Here is a 23,022-nt window from a genome sequence, read left to right as displayed (position 1 = left end):
TACATTTCCCATCAGTGACCCATAACGTAATCAGTGTTCCGAAGAAAAATACAGTTATGTAGCGTGACTATCCCTATAGCAACTGGAAAAACATATGTACATACCAGAACTTGAATCTTTTAAGTCCATTTACGAATCCCCCCCAGTTGCGTAATAACGCAGAAGAAAAGACGTGAAAGAAAACAAAGCTATTTTCCGCTTATACCATCAAAAATATATAATAATAACAATAATAACCTTAGGAACCTAATTGACCCACACCTGCGTCACATTCACTTTTCTAGAAGGCCCGCTATTAGTCTAGGTCTGACATTGTATCAAACTCGGTCCTCCGTTCAAGCAGTCATGATCGTGCGTCCGAATTTACACCGTCTCTGAAATTTAAATACTAGAGATTTGTATTACTTGTTATATAGTTACAAACAAATTAGAGATAGGTAAATAGTGTGATGCATTATTCGTACCTTGGTATTGCGGTAAGTTTGATTTCTTTTTTTGTTGATTTTGTCGCTCAAATAATGAGTTACAACATCTTAGTGCTCAATTTTCCCGTTTCAAAAGAAATTGTTTTTCAGAATATAAAAGTCCGTTATAACGACAGTTTGAAATCGCGTGGAAATTTGTCATTATAACGGACTTCTCGTTACAAGCGAATTTTCATTTTTTTTGCTCTGTCAGGTTGTGAAAAAGTAAAAATTAATATCTTATCTGCATTAAAATGTCTTTTATATCGTTACGTTCTTATATTAGCTCTTAAATGCGACGCTTTGCATATGGGCAAAGGATTCTTTTAACGTTCATTACTGCAGGCAGTTTGAATGTAAAAATTCAGAATCGCCTCTCCACATTAGGTGAGGTCATGTTCTTTCCATTTTATATTTTAAATTTGCTGGAAGATGTCCTAATTGATGACAACAAATCTTTGTTTGTTCCAGAGCATGTTTGGCTGTGATCTCGCTAATTTGTTAAAATGTTTTGTGTTCGTATTTTTTTTGCCAGTTTGCAATCCAATTTTTTTTTACTACAGTTTGAATCCCACAAAAGTGTTTATATTTTTGGAAAGTAATATTACTTCACATAACATTTGTTTTTTTGCGTGATTTTTTAGGCTTTGCACTTTTTTAATGAGGCCTTGTATAAGCAGTACAATCCAAAATATATTTTTTAGATTACTTTTCCGGCCTCCAATACGTGTCATTAACTATGAAAAAAATTCTGTGGGGGTGTTTGGTCAGAACATATCACCAAAAAATGGCTTTTTGATCTAGTAGTAAGTCTTGCTAATTATAACTAATTAGAAGTGAGATAATAGAAATAAATATATGTGTACGGCTAAACAACATTCTGACGTATGATATTCTCATTTGCATTTGTATGCACTTTATTTCTGATTTTTAAATGACAATGAAAATGCTTATATCTCAAAAATGAGATTTTGGAGTTATCATGTTCTGACCAAACACCACAAAATTATCCGCTCAAAAAAAAAAGAAATTGAGCATTTTAAGGGTTAAGGAATGAACAGAACTCTAGTCATGAAACTGATTTCTGAGTCACTGGAAGAGACCATAGGTTGATAAAATCATCACGTAACCTAGTGTTTCTCCACCTTTTTGATGTCGCAGACCCCCTTATCCCCATAGTGAAAGTTATTGCACCGTGGAAACCTCCCTGTAGTGCAGGGCAATGCTTCGCGGACCCCCTGCAGCATCAGTAGGTCAATTTCAATGCCACCCACCCATGAAGTAAAAAATTTATTGTTTTTTCCAAATTTTCATATTAATAAAAGAAGAAGAATTTGTGCAATTTCACAGAGTACAAAATGTGTTATTCATGCAATGGTTGTAAATGAAAGTGATCCCGCGCACCCCTTTCAAACTAGGCCTACTCGAGAATCCCCGTGGGTCTGCGAACAACAGATTGACATAGACTGACATAAATCGTGTATATAATGAGAAGCCCCAAAATATGAAAAATGAATTAAAACACGTGGACTTCTCAGTGTCCATTCTTTGTTCGTACCTCTAAGTAATTTTACAAGGAGCATGTGCTATGATAAGAGTCATCATATTTTTTTACAATTCTTGAAGGAAAAATCAACATCCCTTTGAGAGAATTCTTTTGACGTTAGAGTGAATGCTTCTTTATTTTCATCGCGTTATAACCGAATATTTTTTGTATTTTAAATTAGCTGTTTGACAATCACTTGCAAATCAGTCGTTGTCACGAGATTCTCGTTATAAGCCGTACGCGTTATAACGGACTTTTACCATAATTACAGCAGAGTTTCCATTTAACGAGACTTTATACAAGGAATATTTCTGTATAACGAAATTTTTACTATGGCCTTCATATTTTCGTGCATATTCTCTGTATTAAAAATTGACTGAGAAAATCGACTGAAAAGTGACTGTGTATGTGAAGACTCGGCTATATTCGATTCTTCATGAAGCTGTACATTGCTAGCAATTATTAATTCTTAACCAGGGACGGGTTTAATTCTTAATTCACGGACCTCTTGGGGCCCTTTGGGGGGTTTCAGGGTGTCCGTGAGCTTGGATAAGATAGTTTTTTTTTTGTTTGTTTTAGCACTATGCGCTGAATATTATTCTGTGAAGGGGTACGCGCGGCATTCATCTGACTAGTAATACGGAGTCTCAGAACTTCGTCTTACTGGCACGAAGGTTCCGTGAGACCGGTTAGAGAGAATGTTGTCTGAATTTTTATAGTTTTTAATGGAATCATTGAATAAATTCTACCTTCCACACAGAAAAATTTCTTAACCTTTCATTTCACTGTAATAAAGTTCGTATCTTTCGGGCTGTTATACTGTGTTTCAGGCTTCTTTGAAGCAGACGTTTCGTCCACTACTGAGGTGGACGAAATATCTGCTTCAAAGTAACCTGGAACACGGCATAACAACCCGAAAGGCATGAAATTCATTATAAACACCAGCTGTGAAATTCCCCCCACGCCTTCTCTTTTATTTCATTTGTTCCCTGTTCCAATAAAATGAAGGCCACAGACCGCTTTGCAAAGTAATATTCATTATATGAAGATGCAATTCAAGTATTACAGCATAGATAATGTTTCTTAATTTCGAAAAACGTTTTAACATGAACGTCAGTTTTTCTCAATTCATGTGAAAAGAAAAGTCACTTCATTTTAGATTCTCTTTAAAATAGTCCTAATTTGTGAAATTCACTTTAAAATAGTCCTAATTTGTGAAATTCACTTTAAAATAGTCCTAATTTGTGAAATTCACTTTAAAATAGTCCTAATTTGTGAAATTCACTTTAAAATAGTCCTAATTTGTGAAATTCACTTTAAAATAGTCCTAATTTGTGAAATTCACTTTAAAATAGTCCTAATTTGTGAACACAAACGTGTTACCGAGAAAATTTAATTCATTTTATTCATTCAAAAGTTATATTCTTTCTGAACACCCTAAAAAGCAAATATTTTCACACAATCACGAGTTAATTAATTTAGTTAGTTATTATGAATTAGTTATTTAGTAATTTATAATCTAACGATAAAATTATTTTTACTTTTTTATTAATATTTTGAATTTCATTTCGTAAACTAAGAAAATCATAACGATTCTTGATGTTAGCGATATAATTATATTTTTCTTTGTATTTACTATATTTTGTTATGTGTACGGCTTTAGATTTGAAATTGTACTGTCTGAAATACAAAATCGTAGCCGCATGAAGTTTTAATTTGTAACACAAGAATCAAGAAGAAGAAGATTCCTGTTGAAAGGACACAAACAGAACCTTTTCTTCTTTATGAATTCTTATTGAAATTTCAAACTGGGCTATTAATTTATAATGAAAATCAGAGAAAACAATTTGTTGAGGAAAAATATAAGTGTATATGATGTAGAAATTGAATATCGCCCCTCTCCCCATCCTAGAAGCACGGATGTCCAAATTTTCACTTTTTTTTAAATTTCTAATCAGCTGATTGAATATTTCGTATCTAAGCTTTGCGCGCCAGAAACGCGAATGTGTATATTCTTGAAATACACATACGTTATGAAACATTTTAGGAAAATAACTTCCATAGAGTAACATGAGCAGAGTAAACATTCAAACGTCATTACCTACGCTCTTTTTTTTTTTTCGAATTTCATTGCACATTCGTGCTTCTAGCATGAGAAGACGATTTATTATTACCTAGAAATGGCGTTTCTCTTCTTCTGATAAACTTCCGAGACTCGAATGAACATCCCAACACACACAACTCCGTATTGATTTCTAAAACAAGTACGCACTTGCTGCATGTGTTTATACATATTAATCAATGTAAAATTTTAGTCAATACGTTTTCACAAAAATATATTGAAATTAATTACAGACTCCAATTTGATTACACTCGACTTATGAAGTTAAAAAAAATTCCCACCGTATCTTTAATGTGCAGGATTTTTAATTCTTATTCTGTTTCAAACCACATGTTCAGTGAATAATTAATGGGTTTTGATTCAAAATATATTGCTAGGCTATGTGTTTTGGAGTCCGAATTATATTTTGAGCTAAAAAAAATTATCTCAACGGGCAGTAAACAATTTTCGAAACAGACGCTCAGTAAACCGATAAAAATGGTAAACACTGTAAGTGCCAAAAGGAAAATATTGATAAATCGCAAAAAAAAAACTTTCTGCAGCCTATAAGGGACGTTCATATTTGCAACCTCTACGCGCTCTTTTGAAACCCCTAACAGGCACTTCTCACGTTGACAATATCATAAAGCATTGCTCAATTGACACTTTAAAGGAGTCACATACCTCTTAACATTGGGGAAAAGTTAAATTTTAAAAAATTATCATTTAGTACATTATTTAACCATTGATTTATTAGAAATTTTTTTCACATATTCTTGATTAAATATGCTATCCTATGCTGGTATAAAATTTTACACGTCTTTAATGTTTAATTTTTTTTTAAATCAAAAATATACGTTAAAAACTACTTGCGCGCATGATAAAATGACATGACATCAATGTAAGAAATGAATTAATTTAAACAATATGAATGAAATGGTTCATTTTATAAAATGAACTAAAAGACTGAAATTACATTGTATGGTTACATTGATGTCATGTCATTTTATCATGAGCGCAAGCTGTTTTTCATGTATTTCTTTGAAAATTTTCAAAATATTAAATATTAAAGATATGTAAAATTTTATACCAGCATAGGATAGCATATTTAATCAAAAAAATGTGAAAAACATTTCTAATAAATCAATGGTTAAATAGTATTTTTAATAATATTTTACTTTTTGCTATGTTAAGAGGTATGTGACCCCTTAACGTGAAAAACAGTGTTTGAATTTTTTTTTTTTTTTGGCACTTGCATTCTTTGCCATTTTTCCCCTTCAATTATCTTTGATAACCGTATCAATAAAATACATGATATTTGTACATATGTACAGAATACAAAATCTTGTATGACCGCAAAGCTAATTCATGAACACCAAAAACGGAGACGCAGTATGCCTGAAAATAAACATTCATGAAATTTTTATTCTCAGAACTATTCCAATTATTTGCAAATTTTACATGCTTTTTTTAAAATTTCTCACTTATATTGCATATCAAACGACATTAGATGTTTTCTATTTAGAATAGTGTAAAATCTTTTTTTTTCCATCAATTTTTACTAAACATTCATTAGCAGGCTGAATTTTCAATTTATAATTTGTGAACTGAAAATTTTCTGCAACTAAATATTGTAGCTCTACGCCAGCGGTTCTCAACCGGTGCTCCGCAGAGCCCTTGGGACTCCGCGGTGACTTAAGGAAAATAAAATAAATAAGTAAATTTGATAGATATATATAAAATGAAAAAAAGAGGCCTACAGGGTTCCACCATAAAAATTCTATACAAAAAGGGCTCCTCGAAAAGGGCTCCACGAGTCAAAACAGGTTGAGAACCGCTGATCTAAGTTGTTCCTGAAACGCGGATGTGTATCCCTTTTCAAGCACATGTTACATAACATCTTAAGAAAATAGCTTCCATAGAGTAACATGGGTAGAGAATCCATTCAAATGTCATTTCCCACGTTCTTTTTTTTTTTTTTTTTTTTGCGAGGACATTGCACATTCGTGATTCTGGCATGACGTAGCCGATATATTGGTTATTGTACAAGCAGAATTTGACAAAATTACATTACAAAACAAATTACAGTATGATACATGGTAATTAGCTCAGCTGAATAAAGGCATTCTTTAGTTTTGACATATTATTTAATAAAAATTTCTTATTTGTAAGTTTTTATTTTGGAGAATCTCTCACGACCCCCGCCCCTCCCCAACCTCACCCCCAGTTCTTTGACACGACCCACGGTTTGTGCACCACTGTGATTCGCTCTTACCATAGTTAAATAACAATGTGTTTCAACAAATGAATTACTTTCTCGCGCATTATTAAGCAACGGAATCTCTTAAAAATGCATTTTGGAGGTGTTGAAACGTCTGTTGAAAATCATTCGTGTTGGAGATTCCATTCCGGTAAGACGTGTTTGCGTCTAACCTCGAAGGAAGGCCTCTGTATGAGGCTTAATCTAGATTCAGGTAAGAATCACAGTTTTTAGGGCTTCGGTCGTGGGCATTGACACGGTTAGGTAGCTCTGGGAAGGGTTCCCAATATCTTCGTTTGATGTGTTTGTGGTTCTTTGTTCTTTCACCCCTGTTAGTTTGGCTTAGCTCTGTGGACCAGAGAGGTACCGAGCATCGTGACCCCCGGCAGTTTGAGTGAGCGAACCCTTTGCGTTCGTCCTCTCTGCATTTGGAGGTCAGTTGCTCAGCCACTTACACTCAACATCGTCGTGGCAATGGTATCACTGGCTCGTTGTTTCGAGTCACTGTGCCAATGGTGCCGGGTTTTGAGGTGGTGGGCTAAGGGTTCGCAGAGCGGAGCAGAAACAGTTCCATTCAAGACTACTACAGTCAAACTTAGGTATGCACACTAAACCACTGTGGTGGTCGAATGCGAAAACCCGGGTTCGAACTCTACCGTCACCACAGTGGGGGTGAAGTTGGTTTTCTGTGGTTCCCGTAAAATTTTCATCGGGATGGATAGGATTGACCACATGAGTTATCAATACACCGTCAATCGACTGCTTCGACAAGAGGACACTAGTACCGTTTGAACTGCCTGAGCGGAATGGGGTGCTCCACCCCTCTGTCATGTAATCCTTGATCGATCAAACTTTTGATTGCTCCTGTGATATGATTTTACACAACTTTCTATAATTTATTATTGGTGCCCGTTGCACTTTGACTTTCACTTGATTTACTTGATTCTTCGATTTACATAATGTTCATTACGATGCACTACATTTAATCTTTGGCATATCAATAAATTCTGGTTTTACTTGAGATACCCGGTTGCTGAAGTGCTTACGTTGATTTTTGCGTCAGTCTGGGTGTCTCGCGGTTTCTCCAGTTATAACTGAAGTGACTCCACGCTAATCCAAGGAAAGCCGCCCATTAAGTAAAGCCACTCATTTGCTTAGCTTAAGACATTTAGAAAGTATTAATTTGTTTACTAGTGCAATTAATGAGATGATTAAGTACAGTAAAACCTCTCTTTTGCAGTCACTGGTGGGACGAAAATAAAATTCGTCCGTAAAAAATGGGTGACCGTTTATCAAGGATTTCAATGGCATACTTTTATTACACCAGGGGAAAATACTATTTGGCCGTAAAAGAGGGGTGACTCCATTAGTGGAGTGTCCCCGTTAAGAGGAGTTTTACCGTACTACCTAAACGCACATGCATCTCGTAAACATTCCTCTGGGAAATTTCCAAGGAATTTGTGCATGCAGAACGTGTTGTGTGCATATGCGCGACTCCCAAAGTACAGTCAAACTCGGTTATAATGACTTCGGTTGTAACGACACCTCGGCTGCAATTATTGACTGTTCGTACTCATTCCCATAAAGAATAATGTTAATGAACATTGCTTATAGCGTCGATAAAATGCAACCACCTCGGATACAACGACGAATTAAATTAAATTTGCGATCCTCACGTAATCCCAAGGGATCAGCATGATCCGTCCAGGGAATTTGTTAGTAAACATTCATGCCCGAACGGGGATTCGAACCCAGACCTGCACAGTGAAAGGATAGCTTCCTAACGGCTCGACTGCCAGACGTCAAGCGTCACTTTTGTTTCCATGCCGATGACGTTTTCTCAAGGAATTGTTGAGATTAGAGCTGACTGCGTCTAGGGAATGTTCGTTTGTTTTTTATACCTAACGTTGGGGAAAAAGATTTATTGCATGTAAATCGTAACAATCGTAAAATTTGTCAAACAGGCGTTTGTTATATCAAGGTCAGATTTCAGAATTCGTCAAATATGAGCTAATTATAGGTGTTATTTCGAAGATGTTCGGAAAAATTCGCTAAATCAGAGTTCATTATATCTGACTCCGATAGTCATCTGGATAATAGAATATCACGGAAATGGGACCGATTTAGCCCACTTACTTTATGGCCGAAAAAATATTGTCAATGATGAACGAGTAAAGTTGAAATTTACAGTCGAAAAAGTAATGAAAGACAAATACAATACAAATACCACGCCACAACAGGCAAATTGCCCAACGAGGTGGCTGATTTAAGAACATCATGGATCCCCGAGTCATTTTTTGGAGGCCCTACTACTACACCACACATGCACCCCCCCCCCCCGCGGAACCCCCAACGAATCGGTACATGTGGGAATGTGCGTGTACGTGTAGGGAAACCTGACGTGAAGTTTTTTGTTTCTCTGTAATGCTTGTTATGTGTAGTGCTGCCATCTGCCACCAGTTTTTCTAACTATGAGTGAAGTGTTATGATTGAATGATTTATCGTTGTAGGACTGTTGCTCTCTGTGGCGAGACTTTTTAACGGGGAGATCGGCTCGCATTTGCGCCTTGAAGTTGGGAACCACAGAAAACCAACTTCAGCCGACCACAAAGACCACAACTACAATTTCCAGTTATAGCTGAAAAAATCCCGTGAATTATGAGACATATGTTCAAATTTTATGTATGCTACTGCCAAAGCCCGAAATGCAGCCAATTCGCGAATTGGATGAGAGTTTTGGCCAAAGTTCGATGTGCTGATGAAAAAAGGTCCGTTGGGCACCAAATCCATATTTTTTCATTGTCAATGGCGTGGCTATATATAGTAGCTGCATTGGATTAGCTCCATGTGACAAGAGAGAAAAAAGAAATTTGAGATAAAAAAAATTATTTATATAATTATATAGATACAGTTTCTGTCAGATTTTGACAAAAGTAAGCGGTCAGTGGTCATATCCGTCTGTAAAATTTTGAAAAAACAAAAATGATTACTGCATTGTGACTGTGACATGATGGATTAACGGACGTGGAAATGATTATCACTAAAAAATACGCTAAATGGTGATGACCCCGAATCATCTCTGATATTTGGGAGATCGTTATATCGAACGTTTGAGCAAAAAGTCAGCTTCTTGAGAAAATTTATGTTTGGACGGAATAAAAACTTTATTTCATTTTGTTTTTTTTTATGCAAGCAGGTGCTGTAAAAATTCATAAAGTTAGCAAATTAATACAGCCGAACCTCGCTATAGTAGTGAACCCTGTATATAGTGTGCTCTCGGTCATATTGACCTTTTTCAGTGTCAGTGGTCGCAACTGGTTCCTGAGTGGCATGGTGGTAAGATGCTCGTCTACCATCGTGAAGGTTGTTGTCAGGGTCCCGGGTTCGAACCCAAGGGAGAATATCGATAAGATATTTTCCCTAACGAACTCGAGGCGATCACCGATAGACAGCACTTTCACTTCCAACGCATCTCACTAATGGCAGTAAATTGCAATATAGCGATATGGCCAGAGTTGGTGTTTGGTGAAGTAGTGGTCGCAACTGAACACTCATTCAACTAACTTCAATGTTTCAACGAATTTGGATATACAACGTTGGGTTGTAGAATGAATATTTTATTGGGCACTCAGATGGTTCACTAAAACGGGGTTCGACTGTAAGAAAACTGCAATAATTAGTTGCATGGAATGTGTGTGGAATTCTCAAATATCAAGGGTCAAGGTCAAATACAATTTTGGCCAACGAAAAACCATGGGTTTCGCTTATTTTCTTGGAAAAAAAGATGCGGTGAGAACTGAATTAGAATTTGTTGGGATGAATGGCATTTGTGCGTCGCAATAATTTAGGAAAAATAACACGGGATGAATCGGAAACAATTCGGGACCAAACGTTATAATGAAGAGGTCGCAATAACGGATGGACGTTATAACGATCGGCGATTGTATTGTCCATTCCGATGCAAAAATAATTATGCGCCAGGGACATTTTTGCAGTTTCGGGGGAGGGGGGGGGGAGGAATTGTAAATCCAAAAAAACAATTCATACATTACAGAACATACATGTGCTGCAAAAAATATCCATACAAAAAAGTACAAACACACAATTTGAATATAAATTTACACAAAAATTAAGAACAATTTCGAATTTATTGATGAAAATTCAGAACGGAAGAAAATTTTATGCTAATGAAAGAAATGTACGTAGTTCAAAAACTAATGAAAATTAGGACCTGATGAAAGAAATAACAGAATAATAAATAACAGAAATAGCATAATAATAAATAACAGAATAATAAATAACAGAAATAACAGAAATAACAGAATAATAAATAACAGAATAATAAATAACAGAACAATAAATAACAGAACAATAAATAACAGAACAATAAATAACAGAAATTCTGAAATAGCAGAACAATAAATAACAGAAATTCTGAAATAGCAGAATTGATGAAAGAAAGAATTCCAGAATTAATGAAAGAATTCCAGAATTAATGAAAGAATTCCAGAATTAATGAAAGAATTCCAGAATTAATGAAAGAATTCCAGAATTAATGAAAGAATTCCAGAATTAATGAAAGAATTCCAGAATTAATGAAAATTCAAGATTAATAAAAAAAGTTATTTTAAGAATTGATGAAAGCAAACAATTCGGGCCCCCCCCCCCAGTTTGATTCGGGGCTCTGGGTCCCTTAGTCTCACAACGAAAAACAAAAATGCATTTATTGACCGTGGGTGGCGAAGTCTCCTTCGCGCGAGATGAATAAGTTTCTGTAATTTTTAATACTGTATATTTTTTTATTTTCTTCGCTGAAGCTCACATACCTTGTTTTGCTCATTAAAATTTTTTCTGATTTTTATGCTACGGTAAATATTATAAATGCGGTTGCTTTTCATGTCCAATTACCGGTTATTAGGTTATTATGCATACATACCAAGCATTTTGATATGTTTGATAAATTATCACATATCGGTGGTTCTACAGAGTAGGCCTACCCAAGCGTTGTTGATAAATTTCCCTAAATTAATGATTTTTACCGGTGATTATGCATAATAGCCAAGCATCGCGTCGTTGATAACATAGTAAATCGTACTATATGATATAAAATACATGATAATTCATACATGTATTGCATCATTATATCGGAATCCGACTATATTCATCACACATCCTCGCGAGTATTTGGATATTTTTTTTCATACTTATAAAAATCACCAATTACACTAGGATGTTATGCATAATCACAGATAAAGGTGATAAATTTCAAGTATTTTTCAAATTTACCAACGACACTTGGCGCATAATAGCCGGCGAAAGTGATAATATTTTCAGTCTTTATCAAATTTACCAACGGTGCTTGGGTGTTATGCATATTCGCCGGTAAAAGTGACAAATTTATCAAACTTACCAAGACGATTGGTAAGTATGCATAGTAACCGAGATTTATTACATTTACCGTAACATATATTTTCACTTCTATCACCGTGAATGCTGAGCCCCGACCGAACCTGTCGCACACCCACTGAAGGGCGGCTCCGATTATAGAAGCGATATCGATCTAATACATTTCTACTAAAACAAATGGCATTCTAAAGACATTTAATTCGAAGAGAAGTTAGCGCTATAATACTGGAACGTCATTGAAGCTACTTCATTCAAGGCAATGAACCAAATCCAGAGAATCATTAAAATAGACCACGAAAAAGGAACTGTTTTTTTTTTTAATTATTATTATTCTCATACTAAAGTCCAAGTTCAATTTAATTTAATAACTACAATAATTTAGACTCTAAATTAACTTTGGCATTTTCTGAATACGTATTTCGAAGCGTCTATTTCATGTTCAATTTAGCCATCTGCTACCATTCAGATGGTAATTCTAGACATCATTTGATGATTACGGTCACCAAAAGAAATTATAGTCTTGTAGTTATTTTTATCGATCAGCCTGGTCTGCGAAATCAAAACCTTCGCTCGTAGAAATGAGAGGAGGAAAAAATGGGTCTAATAAATGGTTTTTCGTGGTTGATGAGGGGTGAAATGACGCCACGGCAAAGGGTTGCACCCATTTAATCAAGCTAATAGCAATGTAACGTCAATCATAGAAATTCGTGATACGGAACTTATAAATATATGTATACCCGAATGTGTGTAACAAAAAATCCTTTCCTTCGCATTCGAAATACACGGACTGCTTCAGGTACGAGTATAATGAAGTTATATTTTTTGAATCCAAAATAATAACACTAGGTTTTTGTATTTTTAAAATGTCATTAAATCTATTAAGAAGTAATTCGAAATTTTATATAGGAACGAAATTTGAATTAATTTCTTGAACGATTATAGAAATGATTCTGTGAGATCTGCATCATATGAGATGTATGTGTTACGGTAAATGTGATAAATTGGTTATTATGCATACTTACCAATTGTCTTGGTAAGTTTGATAAATTTATCATTTTTACCGTCGAATATGCATAAACACCCAAGTGTAGCTGGTAAATTTGATAAATACTGAAAACATTATCAATTTACCGGTGATTGTTGTTATTATTATTATTGTGCGTAATAAACAAGTGTCGTCGGTAAATTTGATAAATTCTTGTAATTTACCATCTTTATTTGTGATTTTGAATGATACCCTATTGTAATTGGTGAATTTTTATAAATATCAAAAAAATTCTAAAGAGTCACTAGATTTTTAGGAAGTTATATAATGATGCAATACATGTATGAATAATCATTGTATAGTATACTATATAGTACGATTTACCATACCCAACGACGCGGGTATTATGCATAATCGCCTGAAAAAACTGATAAATTTAGGGAAATTTATCAAACTTACAAAAATTTTCAGCGATTGTGCATAATAACGGGATTTATCACTACGTAACATTTGTGCCATGAAACCTCACTACAACGACACTCGATATAACGATAAATCCCTCTACAACAATATTTTTTCAAATCTTCTTTCAAATTTCCAAAAGTCAAATGTTGAACTCTTTATACAACGTCATATCATTTGCCAAGTATATCCCTCGTAACGATATTTTTTAGATTTTGAAACTGCTATAACGATTTTTTTATACTTCACTCATTTTCACCTTTAATATAATTTTAACTCCTCAGAAGTTTTTTGTTCTTTCAGGGGGGTATTTAATAACATCGGTATTTTGCATTATATACCCCTCCGAAAATGTTAATGGAGTCGCCGTGAAGCTACTTTGTACGTGGTATACAAAAGTATTGCACGGTAAACTGCTTTACAGAGTGAAACTAACTGAATTTTATTCAACCATCACAGACAATCAGAATTAACTGATCAAATTGAATTTTTTTATTGCGAATAAATCCTTTTTAATGCACTTTATGGTGGTAATAACAATTTCAATTCAGAAAAAATAACAACGGCAACATAAATTTGGCGCTGACCGCTGATAATGCTATTTCTCGATGTAACGATAACCCCTCTATACCACCGATATTTTCTCAGCCCACACAGTATCGTTACATCGATGTCTCATTATATTACTCACGCGTCATTTCATTGCCATATTCTACGTGAAAACACGTTAAACTTTGTGAAAATGGAAATAATATAACTTTTTTCAATGAATTTCAGTTGACGTTTTTGACAATCCCAATCCCACGTTTAAAAATCTTAAGTGTTGTTCTCAAAGCAGGTACTCCCTCACCAGACGCGGGACCCAGTGCGAAAATAATATCAGGGGGCCCATTAGTCTCCCCCCCCCCTTTTTTTTTAAAGCGCACGATATTTATCAATTATCAGGCCTTCAAGATAGTTTCACCCATTGCCTGAATTGAAGAGGGAAGAGTTCGCCCGATTCTTTAATCAATCTTCGGCCGTCCAGGGGCACTCCCCCCCCCCCCCCACGTTAATGACATCAGGTGTTATGATAAATGGTACGTGCCGTTTGGGCAAATGCGTCAATTTTCCGAGCGAAAATTTGAGCTGTTGACAAGGGCCACATAATTTTAGGCTCCTGCGATAAGGGCCTTCCCCGCCCCCGCCCCCTGGAGGTGGATTTGTATCTGTGGGCTATACAAATTTTGCCGCCCTTCACCCATTGTAGTCTAGTGTTCTTGACTAGAATATGTGAAGTCCTTTCCCAGGACAATAGCCCACTTAGCCCTTGCCCCACACTGTAAATATGCGTCTCTGTCTCAGTCACTCTTTTGGTCTCTCACGTGCTTTAAGACACTATCTCGATATAAATCAAAATAAAGAACAGTTTTGTGAGTATCAGTAATAAGAAATTTTTCTTCTTTCAAAGCTGTTCTGGGACTTTTTTAAGGGTTCTGTGGCTTTTGATCATGAGGGACCCCGAAACAAAAACTGCCAAGGGAACCCCACCTGTCATCTGGCTTCCATATTTTGAAATGAAGATGGTGTTTTGCAAGAATAAAGTTTTCCAACCTTTTTTGTCGCATCTCCCCCCTTCTTCAGAAATATTTTTCTCCCGTCCCCCCCAACGCGATCTCACCCATAGGATCCCATGTTATGCCCGTAGCTTCTACCACCCCCTTGGAACATTCGCCCACATTGTGAATCACTGTGCTAGGCTATTATATTGCGATATAATTGACGTAATGTTCCTTTCTTTCGTCAATTCAAAACTCACCTTCCCAGCTTATGAACCTGAATTCGTAAGTCGGAAGTGGTTGTTATAATGCCCGTCACTGGCATAATTATTGAATGTTTTTCATTTATGTGTCAAATATAACAAATAAAATATCGCATTCTTTTTCCATTTTCCCCAGGTTATAATAACTTTGACAGTTTCTAGCGGTAAGTGAACGTCTACTTCTCGTGTTATGTAATAATATCCATCAATTGTCATACTGTAGGAGTAGATCGTGACATCTTTCAATCGTATATTTCTTCTTACGTTCTTTTTCTACATTTATTTCTTCAAACAGGAGTATACAGTTTAGAAGACGGTAGCTGCATAGCTCTCAATGGAGCCGAATATTTCCACTTCTCTCCTGGTGGCTACGACCCGAGGAGTAACGTAATCACTGCGCTGGAATGTAGGGTGAGATGCGGAGATTACTTCTTGCCCTATTCAGGAATCGTCTCCGGCAATCTATGCCTCTGTGCAAAGGATCCTAGAGGTAATATACTTCAAATACAATGCTCATTCTAATTGAAATCGGTCAAAATCACTGCTCGGGAGTTTTGCCGCCGTTTTGGATTACAGTGAAACCTCGATATAACGATGCTCTGTGAATCAAGAAAAAATATCGTTGTAGAGAGGGATTATATCCATATCGGGAGGCAACATTATCATCACATGACATCAAATTCACGCTTTTGCAGTGCATCTTTTCTAAATCGGCGTCGTTAGTACAACTAGAAAATTCGTTTTTATTAGGGAGGGAACAAAGTTCTTGCCAGAAATGTATTGTTTGGAAGAAAAAAAAGCAAGGAATATCTTTTCGGAAGAAAGTAATAGAAGGTTATTCCACGGTGATCCCACCAGACAGACAATATGACGTTCTTGTGTGTCAGTGTGTGTATGGCGACCTTTTTTCGCCCTCGCACCGGGAAATTTTCCAGCTGGATTATCGAGGGGAATGTCCATAGTGGAAACAGTATCTTACTCTTTTGGCACTTACAGTGGACTCTCCTAAGACGAAATTTATCGCGGTTGCAGCTCTAAAAGCACTAAGTTTGGATTTTCAGTGAAACCGAATGATGTGACGAATTTTATATCTTTCAACAAACATTTTACACGTCCCCTATTACACCTGAAAGCCGCAAACAACGAACAAAATTTTGCGTAGTATCAGAACACACTTTAACGTTTTCAAAACGATCGCGATTATTCAAGTTATACAGTAAACACGACTACTGCAGCTCGTCTGTCGCTACCTGTCATTTCTGGCAAGAACTTTGTTCCTACCTAATTTTTTTGCCGCAAAAAAATTTAATTGATTAGTTGATTAATAAAATTCAGTTGGGTGTGCATTGCTCCCGTAAGGTTGTTTACCTCGTTGCTCTGTTGTGCCATACACAGAAAACAGAAATACCAACTACTTCTTCAGCGCCTTCGCTGATCCTTGGTGCGAAATACCCCGATGTAATAAAACGCATTAAGAAGAACGAAAACAAGTCACGAAGTCAAAATCAAATTCAAAACGATTTTGCGTAAATTATAAAAAAATGTCGTTGTAGCGGACTTTAAAAAATCTCAAAAATATCGTTATGCAGGTTTTATTTATCGTAATTAAGAATATCGTTGTATCGAGAGGAGTTTAGTATCAGACTATAAAGGAAATTCCAAACAAAATTTGAAAAAATATCGTTGTAGATTTATCGTTATATCGAGGTTTCGCTGTTGTTCTTTAGTGGCACTTTTTTATTTTGTGGGTCTACGTTAGGGGAGCCGCACAAACTTTTCAGTTCGCGAGCCAGATATGTGAATTTCTGCCGCTCGCGCGCCAAAAACGTACGTATAGGGTGACCACATATGACCTGTATTTTAAGGGACATTCCCATAATTTTGGCTGTCCCGACTTTCATAGAAAATAATATTATTTAAATCTTATTCTCAAAATTAAGATCATTTTCATGGCTTATATTATGATGATGTTGTATTATGATAATTATGACGCTATCGTAATTAATTCTAGGTATGTAGTTATATTCGTTCTCTATATATCTCGCATATACCGTTTTATTTTTGGTGAATTACATTTTTACACTTTGCGACTTGCAGTAGGCCGCCATTGGCGATTTCTCAGCAATTTTACTTGCACTTGACTATTTTTTTGGTCGTATCCCCATGGATCCCGATTTCCCATATTTTTATGAAAAAAAAATGATTAGCTTAGTTATTTATTATAAGCAGCGTGTATTGATACTGTTCGACCAGAAAAGCTTTCACGGGCCGGATGGAACCCTTTGAAGAGACGTAGGTTGTGCCCCCCGGTATATGTAATTCCATATTTCTTACCTATTTTCATCGTCTATGATACCGTTTTCTTTTTTTTGCAGTTGATAATGTCCCGGCTGTTGCCGAAGAGAATTGTCTGTCGAATCCGGATTTGCTCGTCTTCTATAAGTCGAATATAATAATATCCATAACTGGTTTGGAAGTCAAACCAGCTGAAGAAGTGGCTCAATCGGAACATGATGCCATCTTCAGGGTCAGCCACGAGACTGGAGAGAACGTCGAGTTCATGATCGATTACGGTGATGGCAGCAGTGGGACATTCAGTGATGTCAACGACGTGGTGGCACATAAGTACTATCTACCAGGAAGATACAAAGTGCAAGTATCGGCCAAGCCCGCTGGAGCACCGGAGGTAAGTGCGACAGGACATCTCTATCAACTGTTAGATTTAAGAGATAGCTGATAGATGACAGCATCAACATTCGTGGCGCGTTTTTTTTTTGCGCGGCCAAAACGAGCGCAGTAACTTTATGTTAACTTTCCTCTTTCTCCCTTCTCTCGTGTTTCTCGGTAATAAGGGTATCTAGTTTGGCCGCAGGGCGGAAAACGCCTAAAGAGGAAAGAAGAACATGTATTCTCCATACTCGCAACGGGTTGAAGATGCCTGCCCAAATTGTATCTCTTCATTGATATGAGTGTTTTTGTACGTGTTTGTTTATTTTCTACACATTCACACGCTTTGAAAAATCACCGTCGATATTCCCAGAATTCAAGAACCCAAGTTACTTTCAACTGGGGAGATGCTATTCACGACTCAGCTTGCCCCAGAATAATATGAAAAAGACAGTCCGAAAAAAACGGCTCTCGAAAGAGAAAACAGCAATATTCATTTTGACCGGTTTTTTGTCAGTATAGTGGTGCCGTCTAATGTGGAAATTATGAAACGTTAAAATTAGGAATTAGGAAAATTCTCCTTCATAAGTTTTCGAATCTGGAAACCCTATGGTGCAAATATTCAATCATTAAACTTCACTTACTTCACTTCTGAAATATAGCACCGAAAAATCAGACGCAACACTGTAAATGCACCGGACTGTTGCGCTGTTGTTGAGAAACAAGTTCTTCACCTACCGAGCCTGGAGCGACCATCGATTGATGGAGCCTCCATTTCCCAATTAACTCCACTGGTTGGAAATTGCCGTATGGCGATATATGACCGGAGTTGGTGTGCAGTAAAGTAGACTGTTAAATACACACAACCACACTTCAGGCAAAACTCACTCGGTAGTAAATTGCCCATGGCGATAGACCGGAGTTGTGCTCGAATGAAAGAAAAAGTATCTACGTATTTGGGTTTTGGTAGTGCTTCGTTATCCATCATTATTCGTTGAATTTAGCAAGGATTAGCAACTTTCTTCACCTTTGGCATCATTTTTGGCGATGATTGGCAACGTTCCATGTGTTTCCCATACTTTCCATGGAAGAAATATGGTCAGCATATTGCAACATAAACAATAAACCATCATCTGCCTCAATTCCAATTAAAATGAAGAATTCAAGAAAGATTTGTAAAAAAAATGAAATATATATCTTTTGTGGGGGAAAAAAATGTCAGGCTGACCAAAAACATGGAAAAATTCGAAAAAGTGCCATAGTAAAATACGGGCTGTATGGTCATAAAAATTTTCTGCTATGTACAACCATGATAATTGCGAAGCAGTTAAAGCCGACAGCGTCTCACAAGCCGGCCAGATGTTTGTTTTTGAATCTTTAAAATTTTTTTTTTTTAAATTGCTTCTACGTGTGTTTTACTATCGCTTGTGCAAATTACCATTTTGTTAAATGTTAGCATGATCTTCAATGAGTCTCAAAATTATAATTTCAAACCATATTTTAGTACTGGAAGCCATGAATTTCCTACACAGATATCCAAAATAGGTAAACAATCGATATATATTTTTAATTTTGTGAAAAAAAAAATTTTACAAGTTAGGGGCCATTCAAGTATTACGTGGCGAATTTAACTTGACGATTTTCGGCAACTTTTTGTTCGGAGCCAAATATGACCTACGACCAGTGCCGTCTTAAGGCATGGACCCACCCGGGCACCTCAATCGAAGAGGGGCCTCACAAAAATGAGATCTGATTGAAATTTCGGAGAAGTTGTTTGGTAGGGCCTCAGAAAAATCAATTGGCCCGAGGGCCCATGATACTCTTAAGACGGCCCTGCCGACGACCTGACCAGAAGTCGCCAAGGCCGTTAGACATTACGGGCGCCGAAAAAAAAATCGCTAGCATAGCAAACAGTAATAAAAACCCATTCAAATATGAAAAATATCAGGAAACATACATTGGTATAAACATAAATAAGATCTGGATTATAAATTTATTTCTGGGTAATGTTATATTCACTCGTTACCAAAAATATCAAAAGAATTAAACAAAACTTCAAGAAAGGATTCGAGTCGATTAGAATTTAAAGTTTTACATTGACTTCATGAATATGACATTGCGCTGTGAGAAAAAAAAGAATTACTTGGCTCCTTGGTTACATAATCACAAATATATATATATATATATGATATAAATAAAATTAGATTACAACGATACCCATTTTTTTTGGCGTGCCTTCCAATACTTCATTGCTATGCACACAGACCACAAGCATGGAAATCGAAGTCCTTGGCGTGATACTGGACTTGCATATAAATATTACATCCTCTATGACCGCTGACACTGTCATGCTGATGCTATTCTGAAAACTTTCACCAAGACAAAAAAGGTGCCAGATTTTATGGTTATAATGAAAGTATCTGGAGTTCTGATAAGTGCCATCTACTGTATCTCTATGTTGTTGTTTTTTTCATTAATGTGAATAGATATCAGATTCATTACATAATACATTTTTGATATGTAGGCTAACTTAAATCTAGTTAGAAAAATCCATCTTATGCACGATACTTAACTTATTCAACCATGTCCTGATTTGAGTTTTCTCCTTTTTTTATAGAGGAAAAAAATGTAAAAGTTCTTGCAGACTTTTTGCCCACCTTGTGAAATCAAACCATATATTGCTTTAAAATAATTTTTGTTTTGTTTTTAGACGTATCGGGCATTGGCTAGCACGGAACTGACCGTTACTGATATTGTAGATGATTCAGGTGTAAGTTTCAGCTGCCCTGCTGTGGTGAAGCCCAATGTGTTTGTAATATGCAGCCTAAACATAACGACTGGTGGTTTCGTTAAGATGGAAATTGATTATGGTGATGAATCAGAAAAAGTCATCATGGGCTTGCCAGGTAATCATTATTTTTAAAAAAGAATTCAGTCATCTGCAAGTTACGATTTCCATGAATCTATTGCAAACCTTCACTTCGAAATAAAATTATTTTTTTAACATAGATGTTTTCCCTGTTCGTTTCCAGACACAACGGTTCAAGCCATCGGGCCACAGATACCCCAGCACATCACTCCAGATATGTCACCGAAAGAGTCTGGCTTCATGCTTATTATTCCTCAACATGAACCTGTTGCATCTCGTGGGAGGCTATCAGCTGTTCAACTTTGGTCCTTGGATTCTGGAGCTATGGCTGTTATGGTAATAAAATGTGATCCGATCACCTCAGAATTCTCTTATTTCAATTTATTCGAGGCTAAGAAATACATTAAACAGAACTTCTTTCTTTCTTACAAACCAAACTGCAAAATGGCTAATAATGTTACAATTTTAATGAAATCATACATTTTGCAGATTTTGCTTAATCCTTTACTTTATTTAGTACCTACTAACAATGGATTATTGAACTGTCAAATGAGAAGAGTTATGTAGAAGGGGAGAAATGTGATATCAACTGTCCGCTATTCATACGAAGTACAAAAACTGAAAAACCAAGCAAAGATGAAGTTTAGAAAGAAAATTCATAAGCCTCTGCGAAAAATCGAACCTCTGTCCACTTGTGAACCGGGAAAATGTTCTACCATTAAGCTGCAGTGAACATTTTACTACTACTACTTAACCGTACATGCACCTCCTACACATTCCTCTACGGAATTTATAACAAATCGGCACATGCTGGAATGTGTGTTCTGAGTGTGTGTGCCCTAACATATTTATGTTGCTGAGTTGCACTTGTTTCTTGTTTGTGTTGCCATCTCTCTTCCCTATTCTGAAGTAAAGATGGAAGTTCTTGAGTTTTCATGGTAAATCAGTATTGTGCTGTAGTTCTGTCTGCTCTCTTCAGGGAGACTTTTTTTAAATGAAGGACCAGCTCGCATTTGTTCCTCGGAGCTGAAAAACTGTAGAGAGAGTGCTAAATGTGATTTTTTTGAGAAAATTTTTCTGCAATTTCTTCCTTTTTAGCATATGAATGATCACTGGCCCGTAGCCAGAAATTTCATTCTGAGCAGGACCACTTTCATTTTGGGGGAGACCAAAGTATTAGAACACTAGATTTGGCCAACTTTTTTTCCTTTTTTCGGTCATTTTCTCACATTTCGTGGGGAGGGGGTACCGGACCTCAGAGTTGTCAGTTGTCACCTCCCCCTCCCCCTTCCCCCCCCCCCCCGCTCCACTACAGCCTTGAATGATGCCATGTAGAGAGAGGCATGGGAATTTTCTTTCCAAAGCGCATCTTTATCTCCACTTGGTTCTGGTCTTTCATACGTTATATCAATAACAGAGTTTCTCTTTGTGCATCACTATCTGGGGCTATTACTAAGAGTTATTAGTTGAGTTAAAAGGGTGCCATGTACAGTCCCATTCGTTGCACACATATACTCTAAGGGAGAAAATGTCAGACTTCTGCAGCTTAATGGTAGAGAACTCTTGAGTGGTCATAGTGACGAACTTGCATCGTTAGGAAAAGTCATTTGAATAATACATGCTGCGCAATAATAGCCATATTTAAAAATGCCTTCTATATTTAAAAGGCACATTTAATTCAAGTGGTAAGTGATTCAAAATTTCAAACAAATTAAATCAATATTGTTTTCAATCTCCAGGTCCTAAGAAGAAAATGTCCTGAAGGTGCAGTTTGTCCAGTGATCACCTCAGACATTCACAGTTGTAGTAAAGAGGAATCGTTCTGCGCTCAACTGTCCTCTTGCATCGCTAACAAACCAATAAAATGTCCAGTACATAACTTACAAAAAGTTGCTGAATTTGACATCGTACATGTAGTTCAGATCACAGTAGAAATTGGCCATCACTATATACATTTAAGTGATACCCCAGAAGTCTTACCTGGAGACATTATTGCTTATATATCTGCCATGGCTAAGATCTCATACCGGAAACCAGACCCCAAAGAGAGACCAGATTTGGGAGCGGTGACATTCGATATGCAGCAGGAGGTCATACCGCAAGACATATTGTCTAATACACAGAAAATCCATTACCTGCAAGCCGTCATCAACAATCCTATGGAGCTTGGCATTGGGTATATGTTTGATAAGAAGATTGGTATGCATGATGTTATCACAAAGCTGTCCAATAAGTTTATGCCAAAACCTATCATCAGAAAACAAGAAGTTGACTCCCAGAGACCACTTCAAGGTCTTAAACTTTCTGTCACGCCACCAGATGTGTCAACTACTGAGCAAGTCACGATTGAAATTAAAATCAATGGAGGCACTTTTGTCAATGTCATTTGGGAATTCGGTGATGGAAGAACTAGAAAAGAATTTTTGAGAGGTAAGAACTCTAAATGTGTATATTTTCCATC

The 23,022-nt window shown here is 36.4% G+C and overlaps 1 protein-coding gene across 1 annotated transcript in view; it reads left to right on the top strand.

Annotated features, from left to right (window-relative positions):
* The first annotated feature begins 281 nt into the window (after positions 1-281).
* LOC149082544 (uncharacterized) overlaps positions 282-23,022 on the top strand; it is a 66,484-nt gene continuing 43,743 nt past the window's right edge. Inside the window, exons 1-7 of the mRNA XM_089235793.1 lie at positions 282-476; positions 15,162-15,189; positions 15,321-15,515; positions 17,401-17,711; positions 20,403-20,598; positions 20,725-20,897; positions 22,301-22,991. Of these exons, the coding sequence (XP_089091919.1) occupies positions 450-476; positions 15,162-15,189; positions 15,321-15,515; positions 17,401-17,711; positions 20,403-20,598; positions 20,725-20,897; positions 22,301-22,991 (1,621 nt within the window). The 5' untranslated portion in view covers positions 282-449. The remainder of the gene's footprint in view (positions 477-15,161; positions 15,190-15,320; positions 15,516-17,400; positions 17,712-20,402; positions 20,599-20,724; positions 20,898-22,300; positions 22,992-23,022) is intronic.

The sequence above is a fragment of the Pholcus phalangioides genome, unplaced genomic scaffold (genome assembly GCF_987345545.1).
Source record: "Pholcus phalangioides strain wild (caught in Gottingen) unplaced genomic scaffold, Ppha-v1.0 ptg000009l_1, whole genome shotgun sequence".
Classification (NCBI taxonomy): Eukaryota; Metazoa; Arthropoda; class Arachnida; order Araneae; family Pholcidae; genus Pholcus; species Pholcus phalangioides.
The sequence above is the reverse complement of the archived record's forward strand: the minus strand, read 5'-3'. Positions and strand labels throughout refer to the sequence as shown.